Source organism: Acanthopagrus latus, chromosome 22 (genome assembly GCF_904848185.1).
Source record: "Acanthopagrus latus isolate v.2019 chromosome 22, fAcaLat1.1, whole genome shotgun sequence".
Taxonomy (NCBI): domain Eukaryota; kingdom Metazoa; phylum Chordata; class Actinopteri; order Spariformes; family Sparidae; genus Acanthopagrus; species Acanthopagrus latus.
Genome location: NC_051060.1, coordinates 22353174 through 22375128, shown reverse-complemented (window position 1 = coordinate 22375128; position 21955 = coordinate 22353174). Strand labels below are relative to the sequence as shown.

Genomic DNA, 21955 nt, shown 5'->3' with positions numbered 1-21955 from the left:
GCATCAGCAGAGTTACAGTGAGACTCATCGGCCGACCACAGAGAAATTAAATCAGCCTATAGCTTGTGTTTGTGTCTGCAGAGGCCCGGAGACGAGCGCAGCAGCTACAGTCCCGCCGCCTGAAAAAAGAAAAAGAAAACAAACAAAAAAAACAAACCAGAACAGGACAGAAAGCTTCACCATCTCGGTTTCTACATGACTTCATGTGGAGCCGAACAATACGCGTTTTATCTCGCTGTGTCCAAACATCTCTGCACGGTTTGACTGAATCTCTCAGTAAAAAAAAAAAAACCCAACAACAATATTTTACATTATTATTAAATCATGAAGGCGTTAAAGAGGCGGGTGGCTCAGTGATCTCTGGGGCGGAAGAGGCCTGCGCACCTGTTGACGCACGACAATAAATAATTAAAAAAAAATAAATAAATCACAAAATCACGTGTTTAGAAAGCTGCACCACACACCACTGCAACGAAAACCTTTTTTTATTTAAAACCAACAGATCACATCATCATCAAGCTGCGCCAAGTAACAATCATGTGATTACAGTCAGTGTCGGGCCTAATTATGGTCAGATACTCTGCTGAACGAACCATTTACCCACAAATATTAACCAACAAATCTGAATTAAACTAATATTAATATTATTTTATTGTTAATATTATTATTAACTCTCGTGGCCTTTTGTCTGTTTTCCAAGTTTTATGTGCTACAATAAAAGACGTGAACTTGTTTGTTTGTTTGTTTTACTTTGTTGGCTGTTTTTGAGCTCTTAACATTTAATGTGACGATATTAAATATTATCTTTTTGTCATGTCGATCACATTCTGAAGCTGTTCTGCTAAAAAAAAATACAATTAAAAATGGGAAGGTGAAGGTTTGTGTGTTTACGTGCAGAAACAAGAAACATTAATAATAATATAAAAAGAATAATTAAAATCTGTCTTTACGCGCAGGACGCGAGCAAACATCTCGGTTGTGTGTGTTTCCTCTGATGTTGAATCACGAAAAAGAAAAATTAAATAATCTAAACTCCACGTCAGACTGAGCCTCAACCTATTTAATTCTCACGGAGGTATTTAAGAAACAGCCCCGGGGAGCTGAAACACGAGGCGTTTGATCTGATAACCGACTGCGGACGCGGGCACGGAGCTTCTCCCTCCGACGTCCCATCATTTACACTGAATTTGTGCCAATAAACGATGAAGACGTGTTGTTTATTTAACCGACAGGAACCGCCAGAGGCCCCGAGAGCTCTGCAGAGAAACACCGCCGAACCGGAGAGCAGAACTTACAAAATAATAATCCAACCCTGATGCCAGCAGCTCCGGTGCTGTAACACAACGAGGCTCATCAAACTGTAAATGATCACGTTGTAACGCAGAAGAAGAAACGCGGCATTAATTTGCTCCATTTAATAAATTAAACGCTCGATGGTGCGTATTGAACTTCTCTGCGGTCACTTGGGTGTTACATGGAATTTGTGGGGTTTTTAAGTCTGAAAACACACACACACACACACACACACACACACACACACGCCTTGTTTATTTATAGCCAGGTCCTCCACCTCCATATGTTACAGCCTCCACACACACACACACACACACACACACACGCATTCCCCGCGTGACCACACGCTCATTTACGCGGGGCCTTGAACGTCTCAATCTGTGATCCTGTAAACTATCAACTCTTAATCATGCAGACGGATAAAAGTGCTTTTTACTTTATTTATTCCCTCAAGTAGACATTTAAATATTTTTATTTTGCAGCACTTGCAGGTTGTTGATTATAATACAGCCACAGTTTAAAATCTTTAAATATACATTTTTATTGTTTTTGTTTCTTCCATGTGCACCGAGCCAGGGTTCGTTTGGATATTTGACATTTGACAAATAAAACTGTACATCTTGTCAGGCGAGGGTACTTTTCTGTTTCCAGTGAAACATTTGTGCTACATAATTGGGGAATTGACTGCACGCTGAACTCAAAGATGCTGCTACTAATATTTCACGCTTACATCGAGCTGTTCTCTCTTTCTTTCTTTCTTTCATTTTTTTTTTTTTTTTGTGTTGGCTTGTTGAAATGTAAGAAGCTTTTGTCACTCCAGGCCAGTCCTCCACTGGAGATCCTACATTTTTTTTTTTTTATATATTTTTTTAAGAGTTCTTTTGTTGGGCAGAAAAATAAACAGTAAATCCTGAATATATATGCTTTTTTTTTCGATATGTGCCAGTGAAAGTTCAGCAGAAACACATTTATGTTTGCAGCTCATGGTTGTGATGATTTCCTGACACACACGCGCAGCACCGACGCTCATTTCCAGGTTTGGGGAGGAGGAGGGGGGGGGCGGGGGGGCACAACCGGCCACCGTGCACGAGGTACTAATGGGCAGATATGCAAAGCATGTCGGGCCGGTGTGTGAAAATGCGCGCAATGCCCCAGAGAGACGCGCCTCGGGGCTCCTTCTCCTGCAGACGAGATTCAATCACCAGCTTTACTTTGACCACATAAGGCGGCACGAGCGGCCCCCATAGCGGGCGGTACCAGGGAGAAGTTCCGGGGGGCTGTGATTACTCCTGATTGGTTGCGCTGCGTTGTGATTGACAGGTCGCCCTTCTCCGGCTCTGCTCTAAGCTCTCCGGTTGTTGACACTCTCCAAAAAAGTCCGCACGGCTCTCACGGATAACGGAGACGTTATTCCAGCTCGTCCCCGGATCCTCTCCCGCTGCTCCTCGAGGACGGACTCAACCAGCCGGGACCGTCAGCGTGGATTTGCTTTTCTGTCTGTGTTTTTGAACTTTTTCTTGCCTCCTTCTGCTAAAGAAAAAAAAGAAAAAAAAAAGAAAAGAAAGGTTCGTGACGCCGTCCCGTTTCCTCTCCTTCCTCCGAGAGAAGCGAGAGAAATGGCAGAGAAGCGGCGGTCCCCGTGCGCAATGAGCGTCAAGGCGCACGCATTCTCGGTGGAGGCGCTGATCGGCGCGGAGAAGAGACGCAGGACGTCCGGAGAGGATGCGGCGTCCCCCGGCTACGAGGACGGAACTGATGTGTCTGATCTCACCGGGAGCCCGGGGCCGCGGGCCGACAGAGCGTGCACCAGCGACCGGGGCAGCGAGGCGGAGTGTGCAAGCGACGGATCCCGTGAGTAAATATAACAATAACAAATATAAGAATTATAATAATGATGACTTAATTTAAATAACTGCATAAAATAAGCATGCTGCTTCAGTCCTCCAGGTGAACAAGACTTTATTACAGGCTGTCATTGTTATTTTTTTAATACAGCAAATTATACAATCTGTCAACAACAAGACCTTCAATATCACATCACCATTAATAAGAGCAGAAATATTAAAGCTGACATTTCTTTATTTTTTCAGTTAGAAGTATTTATTTTCATCTTCTGCTTTACTGCCGAGAGAAACTCAGCAACAAGACGCAAATGAATTTAAAAAAAAAAAAAAAAAAAGCAGAACAATCGTGAGCTCCGGTCAGAGAATCGCACAGTGCGGGGAAACGTGATATCATATCACGGCCCTGGTCTAGTAAATATGAGCGGCGTGAGTGTGACTAATGTGAGACGCTTTATGGGGTTGTGTTGCAATCATAAACACGCCAATTAGCAGCGCGTAAAGGCAAAAGGGGGAAACGGGAGGCTGCCACGGAGAGGATGCAGAGAAAAAGGCACAAAAACCCTCCTGACAAATTACGATTTAAATCTGGATGCGAGAAGGAGAAAAGAAAGAGAGAAAAAAAAACGCACTTGGCTGAGGATTTGTCTTTGTGTTAGTTTGCCTTGTTAGGCCCACGTCTAGTGTCCATAAATTTCCCCAGCACCTGGCGAGGCCCTGTGCTGAGCAGCGCAAATAACAACAGCGGTGAGACACATAAACACCGCTGTCAGGGGTGTCCTCCACGGTAAAACACGGATTTAAACTCAAAGTGCTCCATCGTGAAAATCATTACGCGCGTCCTGGTTGGAGTGCTGCGGTTGAACGTCCCATTTATGGACCTATACAGCAGAATAATGACTGCAAAGAGTTTGAGGAGATGTATGTCACTTATAATACTCTTATAAACCCGAGTTTTCACTGCAGCAGTATTAAAGAACGAGGAGGCGTTTTATGTCGTTGAAATAATCAGATAACAAACAGTTGTGAGCTTTTTCCTCGGCTGCTGGAGGTTTATTTCATTATTAGTCACTGCAGTGGTGTTATTCTTAATAATAACTCGTGTCCATACAGGATAATTAACGTGCAAACCCTGTTTTAGAACATTTACAACCTTCCTGATCTGATCTTATCCTCCAACAGGGAGTTCTTCCTGCTGTTCGTTTGCTTTTAAAATCTAATCTAGTCTGAATTTTAGTGAAAAACGCCTCCAAGTTTAACACCTTTCAGTGAGTAACGCTCGGCCTGGATTGGTTTGTGCCACTGTTAATAAAACGTTGTTTATCTCGCCTCTTTTCCCCCCCGGTGCAGCAGAGAGCGAGGACGCGCTGCTGGAGAGCCCGCAGCCCGCAGCTGTGTGCGCGGCGCCGGTGACCGGCACCGGGGAGGAGACCCGCGTGGACCTGCAGGGATCAGACCTGTGGAAACGGTTCCACGAGATTGGCACGGAGATGATTATTACAAAGGCTGGACGGTAAGACGGGAGATCAAATAAACAGAATAAATGATAACGAAGAAGAGTTAATAATGTGGTTCGCTTCTAATATCATGCGTAAAAATATCAAATAAGAATTCAGGCAGATAATCCGTGAAAAAGAAAGCTTGGAAAAACAGATTCATGCGTAATCAGATGACGCAGCCTTTTTCTAATGTCGGGCTTAATTTTATTAAGACATTATTAATGTTGTTATCATTATTATTATCCAGTAATAACGTCTGCGTCTTCATGTAGTTGTGCAGTTGAGCTGAAATCTCCAACGCAGGTGATTTATCTGGTTTTCCCGTCAGGCGGATGTTTCCCGCCATGCGCGTCAAGATTACGGGTTTGGACCCACATCAGCAGTATTACATCGCCATGGATATAATCCCCGTGGACAACAAACGATACAGGTGAGACGCATGCGCACACACACACACACACACTGATACACGAGGCTATTAAACCTTGTGATCCTTTCATGGATTTCAAAATGACTCCTGATAGAAATTAAAGCTTCGTGACGTGGCTGTAACCTCACAACACGCACGTCCTATAGAAATTGGAATATTACAGTGATTTTCCTCGGCACGGAGTCTGTATTTAGACTCCAAACACTGTTCCTGGGACAACATTGATTTTTCAATTGTGCAACCCCAGCCCTGTCTCCACAAATGGCGCTTGGCACCGGTGTTTTGTCACGGCGGTTTTGCCGTCCCTTTTGGATAAAGGCCTTTTGGACGCGTAACCTCTCCAACCCCTGGAAGGTCAAACCGACACATGTCGTTTTTTTAAATGCGGCACAAAACAGCGCGTTGCTGCACCGGCGGAGACGCAAAGAAAGAAGAAGAAGAAGGAAAAAAAGCCAAGTCTTTGCACGCCACACGCTGCAGGTCTGTCATTTCAAACTATCACGACCCCGTTTATATGCGAACACATTTTTAGCGGCGCGCAGGAGTGATGACTGACATGTTACTGACACACACACACACACACACACACACACACACACACGGTCCAGAGCTGCGGCAGGTTTTGGTGCAGCTTTTTTAAAAACCAAACGCTTCACAGCAGGTGATGAACGCACCTTCCACCAGATGAGGAACTAATTATCAGAGTGTGTAGCTGAAGAGCCATCACACCCAGCGCTCACTCACTTAATCTGTTTCACTGCAAACAGCCTCAAATATTAATATCAATATTAATACATCAAAATCTTTCGGCCTGCCTTAAAATGAAAGCTGACATTTGACTTCAGCTCGTTAATATGAACTGCAGCATCCAAAAAATACATATATTTTTTTTATATTTCTTTCCTTAAAGATAAATATGCGGAATGCAGCCTTAATAATTATTATTTTTTTTAATTTTCTTTAAATCCTCTTCTCGATTAAAAAAAAAGAAGAAGAAAATATTTCCCGTGCATGCGTAATGACGTGCACAGCAGGACGAATTAAACAATTAAATAAAATAAAAATAAATCTTGAGTCTTTGTCTCCGTCCGTGTGTGTGAAGGTACGTGTACCACAGCTCCAAGTGGATGGTCGCGGGGAACGCGGACTCTCCTGTGCCGCCCAGAGTGTACATCCACCCGGACTCCCCGGCCTCAGGTGAGACGTGGATGCGTCAGGTGGTCAGCTTCGACAAACTGAAGCTGACCAACAACGAGCTGGACGACCAGGGACATGTAAGTGCCGAGAACAACACACCGTGGAAAATATTTATATGATGTTATTATCTGTGATTTTCATACTTTAGCCTCGTTGTTCCCACTTAAATGGTATTTTATCACATAGTTAAATATTTTGGTTATTAGGAAATTTGTACATTTGTTGTTTTTTTTTAAGGTAATAAAATCCAAAAGTAACAAAACCTTCCAGTTTTCATCCAACTGCATATTAAAAACCATATTATGGGTGTTTGTGTGTGCAGGTGCATGTGCACTCATTACCCAACAATCATGTTTTATAGCTGTGAATAACATACAAATTGCTGTTATGCAATTTAAAGCCTTAAAGCAACATTTTTCTTTTCTTCCTCTTCCCTGCTCAGATCATTCTGCACTCCATGCACAAATACCAGCCGCGTGTCCATGTGATCCGTAAGGAGTGCGGAGAGGAGTTATCCCCGGTGAAAGCAGTCCCGGCTGGGGAAGGCACCCGCACCTTCTCCTTCCCGGAGACCGTGTTCACCACCGTCACCGCCTATCAGAACCAACAGGTAGACACGGCTGACCTCCTCACACACACACACACACACACACACACAAACCACAATCCCCTCCAAAAACCAAAACACCACTGGATGATCCAAACATAATGAAATAGCCACCCTGGCCAACAAACCCACATGTTTCCAGCATGGCGGACCCTGTTGTTAACAGACACTCTGGGTTGTTTTGCAGTTAGATAAAGATTTTAGCTGTGAGTGTCAGACAGAACAGGACTGTACGATGAAATAAGAAACTATTTGTATTTATGTATAACGTGAATTAACGTGAAACAGAGGCTTATTATAGCAATTATCAAGAATTATTCAAATAAGATGTTTTTTTTTAAGTACTTACTCATATTTTTTGTTTTTTTTCACCCACCAAATTTCAAAGCCACTGTTTTTTTTTTTGTTTTGTTTTGTTTTTTACCCACTGGTTTCTCTGGAGTTCTGCACTGGACCGGTCCATGTGGGCTGGCTGAAGTTAGAACATGGTGGCGGCTGCCTATAAAAGTTCCCTTTTGGATGCGGGTCACAGAGCCGGGCCTTAAACACCACCCACAGCCTGGGCAGCCCCACAGACATTAACGAACATGAAAACTACTCGAGTACTTAAGACGCGTTCCCACACACACATTCAACGAATACGAGCAACATAATTAGCAGCTAACGATGCACATGGATGTCTTTATTTGTAGATGCGATTGAAAGATTACAGAGAGAAGGGAATTATTTTTGAATGAAGAAATCTTCCATTATACACTGTACGGTATCGTGGACTTTGTAATCACAACATTTTGGGGAAATAATTAGAGTCTTATTTCAACTTTGCAGATTACAAGGCTGAAAATTGACAGAAATCCATTTGCCAAAGGCTTCAGAGACTCTGGCAGAAACCGGTGAGTTCATTTCAACCACAGAGATTTTCACATTATCTAGTGCATTAGGGGTAATGTGGGATGCATGACTGCTTTATATTCTGGCGTGGTTGTGGTTTTTGTCACGGCTATTTCTGTTCCGATTTTTATGGGGAGCAAAGCTATGTATTTATTTATTTTTTTTATTTTTTTCTAATGGAAAATGTGCAACAGGCTCCCCCATTAAATCTGCCCGCCGAACGGCAGGAAAAAGTTGGAGTTGACTAAACTGAAACCGACGTGGCACTTATTATCGTGATTTCACCGTATTAATCAGCGATGCATTTTCATTTAAATGTGCTAACTTTAAAAGGCACATTAATTCCCCCCGCAATTGCACAGTTACAGGCGCGAGCTTCGAGGGGGGAGGGGGAGGAAAAAAAAAAATCTAACCCTCGGATACAAACCTAAATGGAGCGTCAGATTCCAGCCGGCCTCGGGAACATAAACATCAACAGCAAAATAATAAAAGTCAAGAGACTCCTGGAGAAAATCTGTATAAACACTTTTTCTAAACATATATAAACACTGCATTAAAACAACACGGCAGTAAAACTCCCAACAGTCTCCAAACAGCCACTCCCCTGAGGCCTCACAGAAATCATTAGAGAGGAGGGGAGAGAAAGGGGGGAGAGCAGGAGAACGTGTGAGACAAAAAAAAAAAAAGGAAGGTAGAGAACGGCAAACTGGATAACCCTGACAGCTGACCCTATAAAAGTTAAACTCAGGAAGGCTGAAAAAAAAAACGAAAAAAAAAACCCCTCCCCTTAAATATTACAGGAAGAGTTAAGCAGTTTGCTAAATAAACTTCAGCTCTGATAGGCTGCTTCGGAGCACACAGACCCGCTCCGGGCAGCTTGTCTAAATTATCACCGTGGCTACAACCCCGCGGGGGGGAGGACTTTTATCCTCACGCTAACGAGGGGTAACAGAGCACTCGCATTACCCCGCCACAGCAACCCTCTGCCCCACCTAGAGGAGGAGGGAGACGCAGATTTTTGGGGGGGGGGGAAGGGGAGTCCCACCTCATAAATCCTTGCTGCGGCTTCCTGCTCCTTCGTCCTGATTCGCCCGTAAAAGCCGTGTGAAAGCAATTACCTCCGAGCACCCGGCTGGCAGCAGCCAATCGCGACGTGGCGTTTATGCCCCTCATTACCTGCAGTCTCCATGGAGACGGCGAGAGAGGCCCCACGGGTGACTAAGATGGCCGCCAGGTGGTTGGCGTAATGTACAAAAACCCGGAGGAGGAGGAGAGGCGCGCTGGGAGAGCGGCTGCAGCTGCGTCGATGACCGCCGCGGAAAGTGCGAGACGTGGAGTGATTCTGCGATGATTTATAAGTAACGCTGATGTACGTGTGCTAACGCCTGCATTCACGTGTGTGTTTTCACAGGATGGGCCTGGAGGCTTTGGTGGAGTCCTACGCATTCTGGCGTCCATCTCTGCGAACGCTCACATTTGAGGACATCCCCGGCATGGCCAAGCAAGGTAGAGATAACCAACAGGATCCTGAGAATGAGTCAGTTGTTTGTCATGGATATTGTTTAGGCACAAAGAGTTCCTGGGTTCTTGTGACCATGACCACGATCTTTTCAAAACATACTACCAAAAACAAGTGTTATGCAAAAGGTGATGCCCCTGTCAAAGTCTTTATACCTCCGCTCCAACCGTCCAAAGAGTTTTTTTTTTTTCCCCAAAACAATACTTCAGAGCGAGAGACAGTTATTATTTGCGCAGCCACAAGAGGAAGATAATCGTAGGGTCATTTTACTTAATTTTTTTCAGGAGGACCCGATCCAACATTTTTACCTCCGGACACCAATCATGATACCACAAGTATCTGTTGATACCAAGAGATTAACCAGAGATTGAATTAATGTAACTGATGAATTTCATGGCTTTGAAAAAGAACGAGTATAAAGATCGTTCCAGTCAGGGATGGTACTCAATCTGTGTAAGCCGATTCAAAACGAAGGATTTAAGTTTAAACTGTGAGTATTTAGAGGACAGACTAATATCTCACTCTCTACAGCTTCAGTCTGACCACTCTGTCCTTTAATGTCCTCTAATGTGACCCCCCTTTTAAGTGTATTTAAGTTTGACGTTTCTGTTTTTCTGGTTCTGTTTCTGTAGGGGTCCCAGGAGCACATGGAGGGGTCGGAGCCTCGCCTCATCTTCTCTCCACGTCTCCGTGCTCCTCACCTTTCCAGGTTTGCACTCTCAGCCCGCCTGATTACACCTGCAGCCGACCGACGCACCCTCTCCACCGTTACGGCAACCCGCCGGAGCCGTTCCCCCCTCCCAGAGGTCCGTCCATGTACGAGAGCGAAGGACTCTGTTCCCTGCCTCTCCCTGGTTCTCAGCTCGGCTATCTATCCAACCCCACTCCGCAGGGTTACGCCGGGCTTCGCCTCCACACGCCACCCTACAGCCTGTACGGTTACACATTCCCTCCCTCGCCACGCCTCGCTGCCAGCCCCGATAAAATGGCCGCCGCTGCCACTGCCAATCACCCGAGTCCCTTCCTTGGCTCCTCTCCCAGTGGGACTCTAACGGACAGTCTGGGTGTGCTCAGCGGAGGACAGCAGGGCTTCTTGTTTGACTCTCGGACTTTAGGACTGGCAGGTAGCCAGACGGGAGGCGGTGCCTCGCAGGTCACTGCCCACATGGGCTGAAATTCACTCCAGACATCTAGGGCTGTCACGAAGACAAAATGACACCCTGGAATGGGTGTAAGTTGCTTTTGGTTCAGAAGGCTCTGCAAGTTAATCCTCCATGTGCTGAACAAGCGACAGGCTGAACTGTGGACAAACAGAGAGGAGTGACTGATCCAGACATTGTCTCAGAGCTGTCGAAGCTTCTTTAACTGAAGGGAATATTTTACCAAGTTCTTATCTTTCAAGTATGTTCTCTCGGACATGCATGCGCAGCTGCAGCGGTCATATAAGGGGAAAAACGTCCCGCGGCTTTTGGATACGAAGTCCAAACGATGTTACCCAGTGACAGAACTGGAACTGAATACGGATTGGGCAGAAACTGGGCTGGCCCAGGCACTCAAAGCAAGCACTTCAATCCCTGGCAGGAGGCCCCGAAACAGAAACTAATTAGCGTTACACATCATCCTACATTGCCTACTTTGGATGGAGTTACTCAATACTACTTTTAAATTTGTTCTTATGGGATATATCGACTAAATTCTATCAATTAAATACTTTGTCTTTAGATGCCTGGCGGTGTTCTCCATCGAGTCTTTGGAGTAACAGACATGTAGCTGAAGTCCATGTAGTAAAATGCACTACAGACGGGGCCTTTTCACCACTAAGACTTTAAAAAAAAGAAACTCTCACACACGACACCAGGAGCCTGTCACGTATTCACACGATGACATCGCGGCCATGATGAGGGACGTGTCCCAGTGACAGTTATGGACTGGCGAGGTTGGAAGCTGCGGGAGGATGACGGATGACGGACTGATACTACGTCTGGTTTGACAGACGTCGGGCTGAAGAACATCTTGTGTGACACAGACATGACTGCACATGATGACTCTGTATATAGCAGAGGGGAAGGGATGCGGGATGTGTATATAAAGGGCTGAGTGACCCTTCGCACTTACAAAAAGAAAAAAAAAAAAAAAACCTAATGCACCTGCTTCTGCTCTTTAGACTGGGTCAGGTACGCAACGGCCGACCCTGAACTTGACCGAAAAAAGCTTTGCAACACGCGCTATATCAGCAGCAGCACGCCCTGTTTGGCCCGAGGACATTTAACATGTTCTGTGACCTTTTTTGTTGAGCCAAATAAAATATATATATATATATATATATATATATATATATATATATATAGATATATATATATATATATATAGATATTCATGTCACAATGTTAATATGTAATCGATACCTTACTAATTTAACTGATTTCATATTGTTTATTAAGGCAATTGTGAACATATGTGTGTGTGTCAGCGTTTTATTTACACATTTTTGCTAACTGAAGCAATCACGAATGCTTACAATATAATATTTCCTTGTGAAAACAAACAGACGACTGTATGCTTATGTATTCTTACTCATGTGTGTGAGAGCGTGTGTGTGTGTGTGTGTGTGTGTGTGTGTGATGAAAAAGTGAAAAAAAAACAAAAAAAACGGAGTTGTTCCACAGGCCTCGGATGCCAGAGAAATGAAAAATACCACAGGAGACAGGGAGAAAGAATAACCCTTCAGGCGCAAACACACACACACACACACACACACACACACACACACACACACACACACACACTTTCTGTATTGTGTAATGGCCGTGCAAACTAATACCAACAACACGAGGCAGGCTGCTGTTGCACTGAATGTGGGTGTGAGGGTGCGGATATGTGTGTGTGCACATTTGCGTGTGTGGTAACAGGTGGTTGAGTTGTCAGCGAGTGTGTGTGACCTCACAGTCTCAAAGTTCATGTAGATCCTTGAGAATTGACCCCCCTCTCCTCCCCTCTCCTCCCCTCTCCTCCCCCTCCTCCCTCCCGTCCTCCAAAGTCATACTACTCAGCTGAAAGCGTGAGCCAAGATTTTATATTTTTTTTTGCAGAAAGCCATTTGCCGTCACCGAAGCTTTGTCATTTTAACCCATTTTTTAACACCTGAACAAGCAGTACTCCGACTAAAAGCTCCGAGTAACCGAGACAAAACACAGAGACATATTTCCTCTGTACCTCGTTCCCAAAATAAATCTTGAAAGGAAAACAGGACAAGTGCTGCACACTTCATCTCTCGTAACAGCCAGTGCTGAGGAGACGACGTTGGTAAGGACACAAAGAGAATCATTTAAAATAAAAGACAACATGGCAGCTACTCATAACTATACCGTAATTTATCTTCATGATGTTTACTGTATGTGTGAGCCAAGAAATCATATTATCTTTATTACAAATGAGCTCAAAACAGCTGAACAAGGTGTCCACATGTCTTTAAATCACTGGACTGTGATTGTGACAGCTGGCTCTCGTGACTCAGGGATGATTTTTCCCCTCCAGGTGCTGAGAAGTTGACCTGATTTGCCAAATCTACATTTTTTTTTTCCTCCCCCTATTCCCGAGCATTCATCCCCGAAAAAAGTTGCTGACTCTCTCCTGCCGTCACCCGTTTCCTGCCCCCGTCAGTTGTCTCCTGTCACTCTGAAGGTGAGAGGTGCTGACGAGAGGAGCACATGTGAGGGGGTGAGGAGGAGGAGGAGGAGGAGGAGAGCTTATTTTAGAACCCAGGAATGATTGGCTTGTTGTTTCTGAGTGACAGGGGACGGGACCCCTGCCTGGTGCATCCGTACCACACACACACACACACACACACACACACACACACACACACACACACCAAATGTAAGCCAAACTTTTATATATGGCGCTGTCTCTAAGTCTCCTTCACCTCCCTCGTCAATTTATTTAGAAAACTTAGCATTCTGATTTTGGGAGGAGAGATAAAAAGATATTAGTTCAAAGCTTCAGATGGTCACAGGCACACACACACACACACACACTTACACACACACACTTCTGCATGGTGTCAGTGGTCCGGTGATTCTCGGCCGAGGTGGGGACATTAACACTTGTGTATGACCAGGTGCCGACGTGACAGATCTGTCACGCTATGTGCCTGGAGGAGGAGAACAAGGAGGGGAAGAGGAACAGAGTGTGTGTGTGTGTGTTTGTGTTCAAGGTCTGTATGAAATCTATCGAGTCCATTCATCAGCAGCTCAGGACTGTTTTTTTTTTGGGGGGGGGGGGGAATCCCGACAGTGAGACATCCCGACTTGATTCAGACATTCAAGGGAATCTGTCTCGTAGATTATTAGTTTATGTACAGGCGTAAAATGTCAGGAGGTCTTTGTGGTTCATCCTCTGGAAACACCAGACCACAAAAACATCTTGTGAGGAGAGTTGTACTGTCACAGAAATCCAAGAATTAAAGATAGGAGAGCTGCAAACACAATTAGCAGGAATTATCCACTGGTGATCATGAATATCTGTACTAAATATTATGGACTTGCTCCCCAATGAAGTGTTAAACAAACACACAAAACTAACATTTTCCCAAGAATTAGGTAATGTTTTATGCAAGAAAAATACATGTTGTCGAAGAAGTAATGCCACACAATTATACTACTCATTTAAATATACAAGACAAAATATCTATATTAACAAAATCTGCAAAATGTTCGCCCTCATGTCGATGGGTGTCTGAGTAAGAGTTTCACAGTAAAATAGAGTTGCAGCATATTCCTGCGTGACTGATCGCAACACAGCGTGTCTGTTAACTTTCATTTGTAGCTACACAAAATATACAGATACGCGGCACAACGACTAGATATCGCTGATCAGGGCAACAAAACAATCTTTTCAAATCTTTCAAATCTCACGGCTTCCAGATTTGCCGCCAGAATCAACACAAAAATCTAAGTTCCTTGTAGCTGCTCTAACGTGTCATCACAACAAATTTCACAGCGATACAAATGACGATGTTCAGTGTATCATCTTTGCTTGTTACATCTATTATTATCTGACCATCAGACCACTTTGATTTACTGTTAACATCAGCTGTACATAAATACACACACTTTGCAGCGCTGCCAAAGCTTCTCATCGTGACACCGAATATCCCCCAAAGCTCCGAGGCATCGAGTCAAAGCCGAGAGACATCACTCTTCGTTTTAGAGTGTGTTTGCATGCGTGGGTATGTATTAACGCCAGCTCAGGCATACTAATATAGACATACTCCATAAAAGTGAAGCATGAATGAGAGCGAGTGAGCGAATGAGAGTATTCTGGACACACACACACACACACACACACACACACGTGAATTGCCTTCTTGCATTGCTAAAATATGAAGTCTTGCATTTTCCACTTGTCGCTTTGTGCCGAACGCTACGAGGAACTACGAGCACTTCTGACCTTTTCCAGTCGCAGTTGTTTCCACAAACAGCCGGAGTTAAGCTCATGAACTCCAACGCCAACTTACTGCACTCGGGAGACTTTTTAAGACCACTTTTGGGGGTAGAAAATAGTGTTTTTATCTTTACACAAACTGGTATTATAACTGGTGAAGGTTACGTCAAATATAAGCATTAAGCGCAGAAAGCATAAGAAAGATGTGGCTACATTGGGGAAAACTGTTCATTAGCATTGCCTTAAAATGTTTTCCCATGTACAGCGCGATGGTCTCTGGCCTCCTCGAACAGTGAGTCTTGGCTTGAGTGGAATAAACCTATTTAGCATATCTTTCCTCTACACCCGCTGCCTTTCTTCCCCTCGGGGAATTGGCTACCCCGAGCACTCAACACAGAAGTTAGCATTTGCATAGAGGCCAGTTATGTGGTTTAAGCGTCTCGTGTGATTGAAGCGCGCATTAACATACGGGCCGACGACGTGACCACGTGGTCGACCGTGCTCAGAGGGGAGTTGCGGCCTGCCGTACGTGACCAGGCATATGTGCCGGGGAAGTCCACAGGTGAGGTCATGTTGGGCAGTGACAAGAAAGTTCCCTCGAGCACAGAATAAGGTTTGGCACAGAGACTCGGAGGCGAGAAAGAGGTCTGTTTGTATCTGATGAGAAGCATATTTGAATTACAAATGGCGGTTTCGGCGAACTTATCGTCAAATAAAAAGTTTCTTGAAGACAAAGGGACTCACAAAAGGTTTCCCCAAACAGGTAGTTATCTTAAAATTGTGTGTCTGTTGAGACCTCGAGATTCATTTCAGGGGTCACCTCGGTGTTTCTCGATTTAAAGAGCCAAAGATTTATGGAGGCGAGGGGACGGGACAGAATAGTGGAGGTTCTTCTGCCCCTGCTGCCGTTCCAGGAAGTGCACCTGTGTGTTCTGGGGGGCCTTCAGCTGGTGACAAGAGGAGGGTGGGTGTGCTGATGATGTTGCAGGCTCAGCTCAGTTACTCCTGCGTGACCTGTTAATGGCCAAGCGGGTATTTGATGACAGTTGCAAGAATCTGAGGCTCAGGGTGTCCTTTACAGCCGCTAAATCTTTGTCATCAAATCTCCAACCGCTAAGCTGATTTATGGTCAGCTCCGCCGGGCGCGTTTCTCAGTACCCCCCCTCCCCCTATTAGACACCCCATGAACTCTGATCTATGAGGAAGGTGTTGAGAAATAATTATGACACAATATTTTCCTGTAATCTTTCTGTGTCAACAAAAAGGACACGAGCACCTCCGACGACTCGCGACCTCCCGTTCCGCATTGATGCAGAGACAAACGCGTGAAAACACACGTACGCTTCATCGAAACGTTGCGTGCTTGTGAGCGACACCGAGACGGTCTGATAGACTGAGTGTCGAGCCAAAATGTAAGGACAAGCCCTGCGATGTCTTGTAAATGTCTATCAGTTCTTTAGCCATGTGATATGTGTCCGCGTCCTTCATGAGCTCTCCAGCCAACACATAACCAAACGCATCACAGTTATTCACAGCTGCCTTAGGCAGACAGTTTTAAAGGCTGAGGACTTTTTTGGAACTTGAATTAACACTTGACCTGAGCACCTGCTAACACCGACACCAAAGCCAAAACCAGAGGAAAGACACCCGAATTAGAATGCGCAAATAATTTGTGATCACTACGTGATGCTATGAGGTTTGAAAGTGTGTTAAAGGAACAAACCCAGAGCTGCTCAGGAGCACCTGAATTATGAAATGTCTGCCTCACAGGAGCCAAAGTGAAACCGAGACTTCCAGGTTCTGTTCTTGCTACTAAGGGATCTCGAAATGACAGTGACTGGGTAATAAAGCAGAGTAACAGTAAGTTCAGTCAATTACTAGAGACAAGGACAGTACATTTACTGTAAACGAACCTAGTGTGATACTTTTCTATATTCAATATGTCAGTTTTTTGTGGACCTCAGCCCAGAATCCTTTGGATTTACATCTATACTGGACGACGACGCCCGATACTAACATTCAGCGACAGTACAGGAAGCAGTGAGTGTACATGCTGAGTACAGCAGAGCAGAAAGTGACAAAGAGTTTGTCTCTTTACAGTTACTGCTCATCTTCTAACTTACACACAAATATACACACTCCAATCCACAATATACTCCAATCACCAAACCTTGTTGTGAGCAGTTTCATGTCGGAACTACTTTGTTTTTACTGACAAGCACTACACCATTAATGTTTGCATCCCACATCCAAGCGAGATGGGAAGTTGAGACTGTGACTTCGTCTTCCTGTGAGCGCAGTATTTCAAACAAACAACCTATGAACCCCGAGATCCTCCATCACTAACTTAAAGGACCATCTGCACGTGTGTTGAAGTGTTACATGATGGTCATCCAATCAAAGTTGTTTGGTTTTTTTTTTAATGGATTATCCTAATTGCACCATTAATTCACTCTTATGTAATCGCTGGAGTTCAAACTTTGTGTTTTTTTGCAACAATTTAGCAACATTCAGAGATTTTCCGGCTTTAAATTTACAGCATGACATTTAAAAAAAAAAAAAACGTTCCAGTTTGCGCTGAAATGCAAAGATATAAAGTCAAAAGAACTACGGGTCAGCGGCGTGCCGGTTGCTGATCCACAGTCGACGCTGCTGGAGGTGACTGACAGGGTCATGCCAGCGTGGGTGTGTTTGTATGTGTATATCTTCCGTCTGTGTTTATATGCTTCCATGTAACGAAAATAGTGCCCTTTCCGGGGGCCCCAGCTCTGACATTCTGCTACTAATAGGGACGGTCCGTGTGAGCGTCCACATGTATATATATATGTGTGTGTGTGTGTGTGTGTGTGTGTGTGTGTGTTTCTGTGGATGTAGCCCTTGCCTGACCGTGGCCCTGTCCACGTCTTAGCATGCTCATTTATAGCCAAGCAGCCCATCAATCTTAATAGAGGAGAGAAGTGCAAAGAGCCGATGAAATGCCAGACATGATCACTATTCACTCAATGGGGGCGAGGAGAGAGAGAGAGAGAGAGAGAGAGAGAGAGAGAGAGAGAGAGAGAGAGAGAGAGAGAGAGAGAGAGAGATAGGGGAGGGAGTCGCAGGGAAAGATGAGAGGAGGGGAGATGGAGGAGGAAGGGTGAGGAGGCACGGAGGGAGTGAAAGTGAGGAGGGAGGGGAGGGAGAGCGGGGAAGAAGGATGGGGTGAGAAAGAGAGAGGTCGCAAGCTGTTTATCCTTGCGGGTGATAATAATGATTTGATCCTCTCGCTGCTCCGGCACGCCCGGCTGAGTGACACTGAAGGTCACATGGAAACTGCTGAACGGGAAGGTGAGCGTGACGTATACACGCTCGAATCTCTGGCTTGTTTCTCATAATCAAGCTCCTAAAAGTTTTGTTTAGCACAAACACAGTCCGACAAGCACCTCCAGTGTCGTCTGCGGCGCTGGATGGGTCACATGCCGGGCATTAGATCACTCTGTGCTCTGTGCACGTGGTGTGACCATACTGAGACCCGGCCTGGAATGGGCTGGTGTGTGTGTGTGTGTGTGTGTGTGTGTGTGTGTGTGCGGAGAGGTGGGGAATTGCGAGAGGATATTTGGCGATGTGCTGCGAGACTGCGCTGACACAGGACACTGCGTCTTCACGCAACAACGGAGCTGTCACTCTCCCAGCAGACACGAGGCGCAACGAGGGATTCAAGTATCCGGAATCGAAATTTACAGATTGACGCCGGCCATGTTTATTTGCTAACATCATAATGCGATTAAGGAAATAATGCATGTGAGGCAGAGCTCACACATAAAAATCTTCCACCACTCAACCAAAACAGCAAAAACAAGGGCTGAGTGATATGACCTAAAAAATTAAATAACATAGTATTTTTAGACCATAACGTGATATTTTTCAATTATCCTCAAAAATACGAGACAGAATCAAACATTACGATTATATACACAATATTTTTGACCAAATAACCTCTCTGATGTGACAATATTGTCTTTCACAAAATACCAAAACAAAGATATTTTTTTTTATAAATAATCACCAGTAATGTGGATATAATGACTTAGTGAGTAAAGGCAAGTCTTAAAACAAGTAAAATAGTTAGAAAATGAACCCCATTGCTGTTATTAAGCATTTAAAACCAGGAAAAAGCATCTTGTGTGTCGTATCACAATTATCGATATCTCGATAATGATATAATATCTTTATATTCCAAGTTTCAATCTTAAAGACTTATATCTTAAATCATTTCCCTTGGTGTAAGAAATGTAAGAATGTAAGCGATGGGAGAAAAATAACATTGTTTTGTGGAATAATGTGCTCTGAACTTTAGCCAAAGTTAACATCAGAATAAAGAGGTCAGACTGCGAATTCTTCCAAAGTTTTAAGTCCACATTCAAGATGGATATTTGCACTAAAATTACAGTGGCTTTGGAAGAGACCAACTTTACTTCTCTAACTCTTTCCACTGTCAGAACGGAGAGGAGGAGCAAAGGACAGCAAACTAAAACGCATCACATGTTGAAACAGACTTCCAGCATCTTTTAAACGTAGGAATGATGACATCGCCCTCTGAGGAAGGCGACACAAGATGCACATTTATATGTGTTAAGACATTAACCCCATAATTTAATGTTGACATTAAGTACTTTACATATGCAGACAGTGGCATCACTAATAAAACAATACAGGCAGATAAATAGATCAACAGTGTGTATGCGTGTATCATTATTCTGACAAATCTAGCTTTACAGTGCAATGTAAGCAATAACACTGTGATCAAGACGGATGAAGATGTCATTACACGTTAAGTTCGGAATTAAAAAATGCTTTTTAAATCCGGCAAACTCAGATGAATGTGTGCTCTGATAGCCTTTAAAAAGGGGAGCCGATTTATCTTATTATTGCACGAGATGTGTTCACTTGTTGGTCTGTTGGGCGACATAAATCAAACACACATCAAAGCAGTTCAAATATTTAAAACCCCGATTCATGTTTTGTATATTTTGCCTGCAGGTCTGAGCGCCAGGACCACAGAGGGCAGTGCGGTGAGATGAACCTGGGAAGGCCTGCGACAGCTGTGAGAAACCATCAGATCTGCCATTCCTCACACTTCAACAGCCAACAAGAGAGCGATTTACGACGACGGCAGGAGAAGGAGAGAGAAAGAGACGGAGAGAAGGAAGGGCGGAGAGAGAGAGAGAGAGAGAGAGAGGAAAAAATAAAAGGACGGACGGCGCAGAAGGAGACATAAACAGAGAGGAAGACGGAGAAAGAAATGAAATAAACAGAGAGGGGAGTAAAGACAGAGGAGCTGAAGGGGAGATGTGATAAAGAAAGCAAAAATTAAAGAAGAAAGAAAGATAAATAGACTCAGAGGAAGGCGAGAGAGTGAAAGAAAACGAGACAGGGAGGGAACAAGATGGCTGACAGAGTGAAGGACAGAGTGGTTTGAGCTACAGAGCAGCACTATGAAAATACATTATATATATTTATTTGTGTCATTTTTTTGTAGTAGTATCATCAACTAGAAAGTAGAATTTCAGTGAGAAAATATTTTGACTTATTACAAGGAAAATGTACCTCGTATTAGTTGTTTTTGTGTTTTACTTATTCTTAAAAGCGCCATTTTACCCATCGAGGAAAACAAACTCACAGATAACAAACATTTAAATATCAGATAAACATATAAACATACTGTACAATGTGTATTACACATGTGTAAGATCATGTTTTCTGATTCTCACAGAGGAACAGACAACTTAATCATTCATTGTCCAACTCTACAAAGACATCAACACAAGGACGAGGTCAGGCCTTTTACTCATGTAGACAAGCTGTGAAATAGCGACACAGTTCATCGGCCGTAAGGCATCGCAGGCAGCCTGATGACAGCCGCACACACTCCGCACAACAGCAGCATCGATCTTAGGCTTTCACTACAGATATTACTCTGGTGAACTACAGTGCCTACAGCCAGGTCAAAAGGTCAGGTAAACTACACAGTGATGCTGCTGCTGCCTTCAGAGGTGCAGGTGTTGACCTCATGTCCTTCAGGTAAAGACACACACACACACACACACACACACACACACACACACACACACACACACACCGATCCGGCAAATGAAAGATATTTCCTCCGTCAGCTTCCTCTGAAACCCCTCCACCTCCACACACACACACATTTTCTTCCTGTCGCGTTTTTTGATTTCTGTCTGCTTGTCTTGTCTGCGGTGGGTTTGTGGTGTAGAAAGCTTCGTTTATTTGGTCTTTTAATACAAGCTGACCCCCTGCCCCCCCCCCCGGTGTGTGTGTGTGTGTGTGTGTGTGTGTGTGTGTGCACAGGTCCAGAGGAGAGCACTCTCCCATGACAACTACGTCAACGACCCGGAGACTGTGTCGACAGACGACCACACCGCACGGGGAGAACACACACGTGAACTCAACGCACACATGCATACGCACATGCGCACAAATAAACTTTAACACACATACACTCATATATTCAACCGAAAAGTAGAGCACATGAAGAGTATGTGTGTGTGTGTCTGTGTGTGTTTATGTGTGTTCTGGTGCTGAGGAAATCTTCAGCATGTGTTAGATGAATCCCCGGGGCTCTCCCTCGTCTCCGATTGGCCGGCCGGCTCGCCGTGTTTGTTTCCACAGCGACAGGCCTGTCGCTGCCTCCTACCACCCAGGTAGAGCTGTCAATCACACTGGCTCCCAGCCAACCACACGCAGGCCTCGCTTTCAGCCAATCACAACACAGATGCTTGTCTGCAGTGGCTCCTCTAGCTAATGGTCTGATAATCATCATCAGTGACATTAGGACTGACTTTTCAAAATAAAAGTTAGAGAACATTCGCAGAGCTTCTGTTTTATGTTGGAATCGACTCTGGTTCCTAAATAGATTTAGAATTGGTTTATTAAACGGATGAAATGTTTCAGTGCTAAAATACAAAACAGACATTGTTTAATCACAGCTCGGCCTTTGCCTGGAGAAAAATTGGGCATATCCAGTTTCCTTAATCGTAACCTTCCACTGGGCGCAGTTCATTCTGCGCTTCATCGTACCTTAAATCACAAAGTCAGCTCTTTATTCTGCCTCTTATTTATGAGATGAATACTGCAGAGAGTGTCTTTCCAAACATTCATGATCAATCTTCGAAAAAATCTGACATCACTTTTTGCTCGTCTTAAAATTATGAACCTCAAAACAGAGAGCAGTCA

General features: G+C 44.3%; 2 protein-coding genes across 4 annotated transcripts in view; one reads left to right on the top strand and one right to left on the bottom strand.

Annotated features, from left to right (window-relative positions):
• Positions 1-21955, bottom strand: part of LOC119012320 (hormonally up-regulated neu tumor-associated kinase homolog) — a 94359-nt gene that overhangs the window by 38273 nt on the left and 34131 nt on the right. The gene's annotated exons all lie outside the window — the stretch shown is intronic.
• tbx18 (T-box transcription factor 18) lies at positions 2473-11570 on the top strand. 2 transcript variants are annotated; one of them, XM_037086029.1, is made up of 8 exons: positions 2473-3144; positions 4488-4647; positions 4962-5063; positions 6166-6337; positions 6703-6870; positions 7696-7760; positions 9170-9264; positions 9910-11570. In XM_037086029.1, exons 1-8 carry the CDS (start codon positions 2910-2912, stop codon positions 10449-10451), a joined length of 1539 nt encoding a protein of 512 aa, XP_036941924.1. In that variant the 5' UTR covers positions 2473-2909; the 3' UTR covers positions 10452-11570. The 2 variants fall into 2 exon arrangements, with proteins under 2 accessions (XP_036941924.1, XP_036941923.1); XM_037086028.1 differs by having other exon boundaries at positions 2474-3144; positions 4485-4647.

Excerpts from the sequence above, each read along its gene's own strand:
- tbx18 (XM_037086028.1), top strand. The coding sequence starts at position 2,910 with ATGGCAGAGAAGCGGCGGTCCCCGTGCGCAATGAGCGTCAAGGCGCAC. Across the intron at positions 5,064-6,165 it reads GTGGACAACAAACGATACAG|GTACGTGTACCACAGCTCCA; the intron begins GTGAGACGCATG and ends GTGTGTGTGAAG. Across the intron at positions 6,871-7,695 it reads CCGCCTATCAGAACCAACAG|ATTACAAGGCTGAAAATTGA; the intron begins GTAGACACGGCT and ends TCAACTTTGCAG.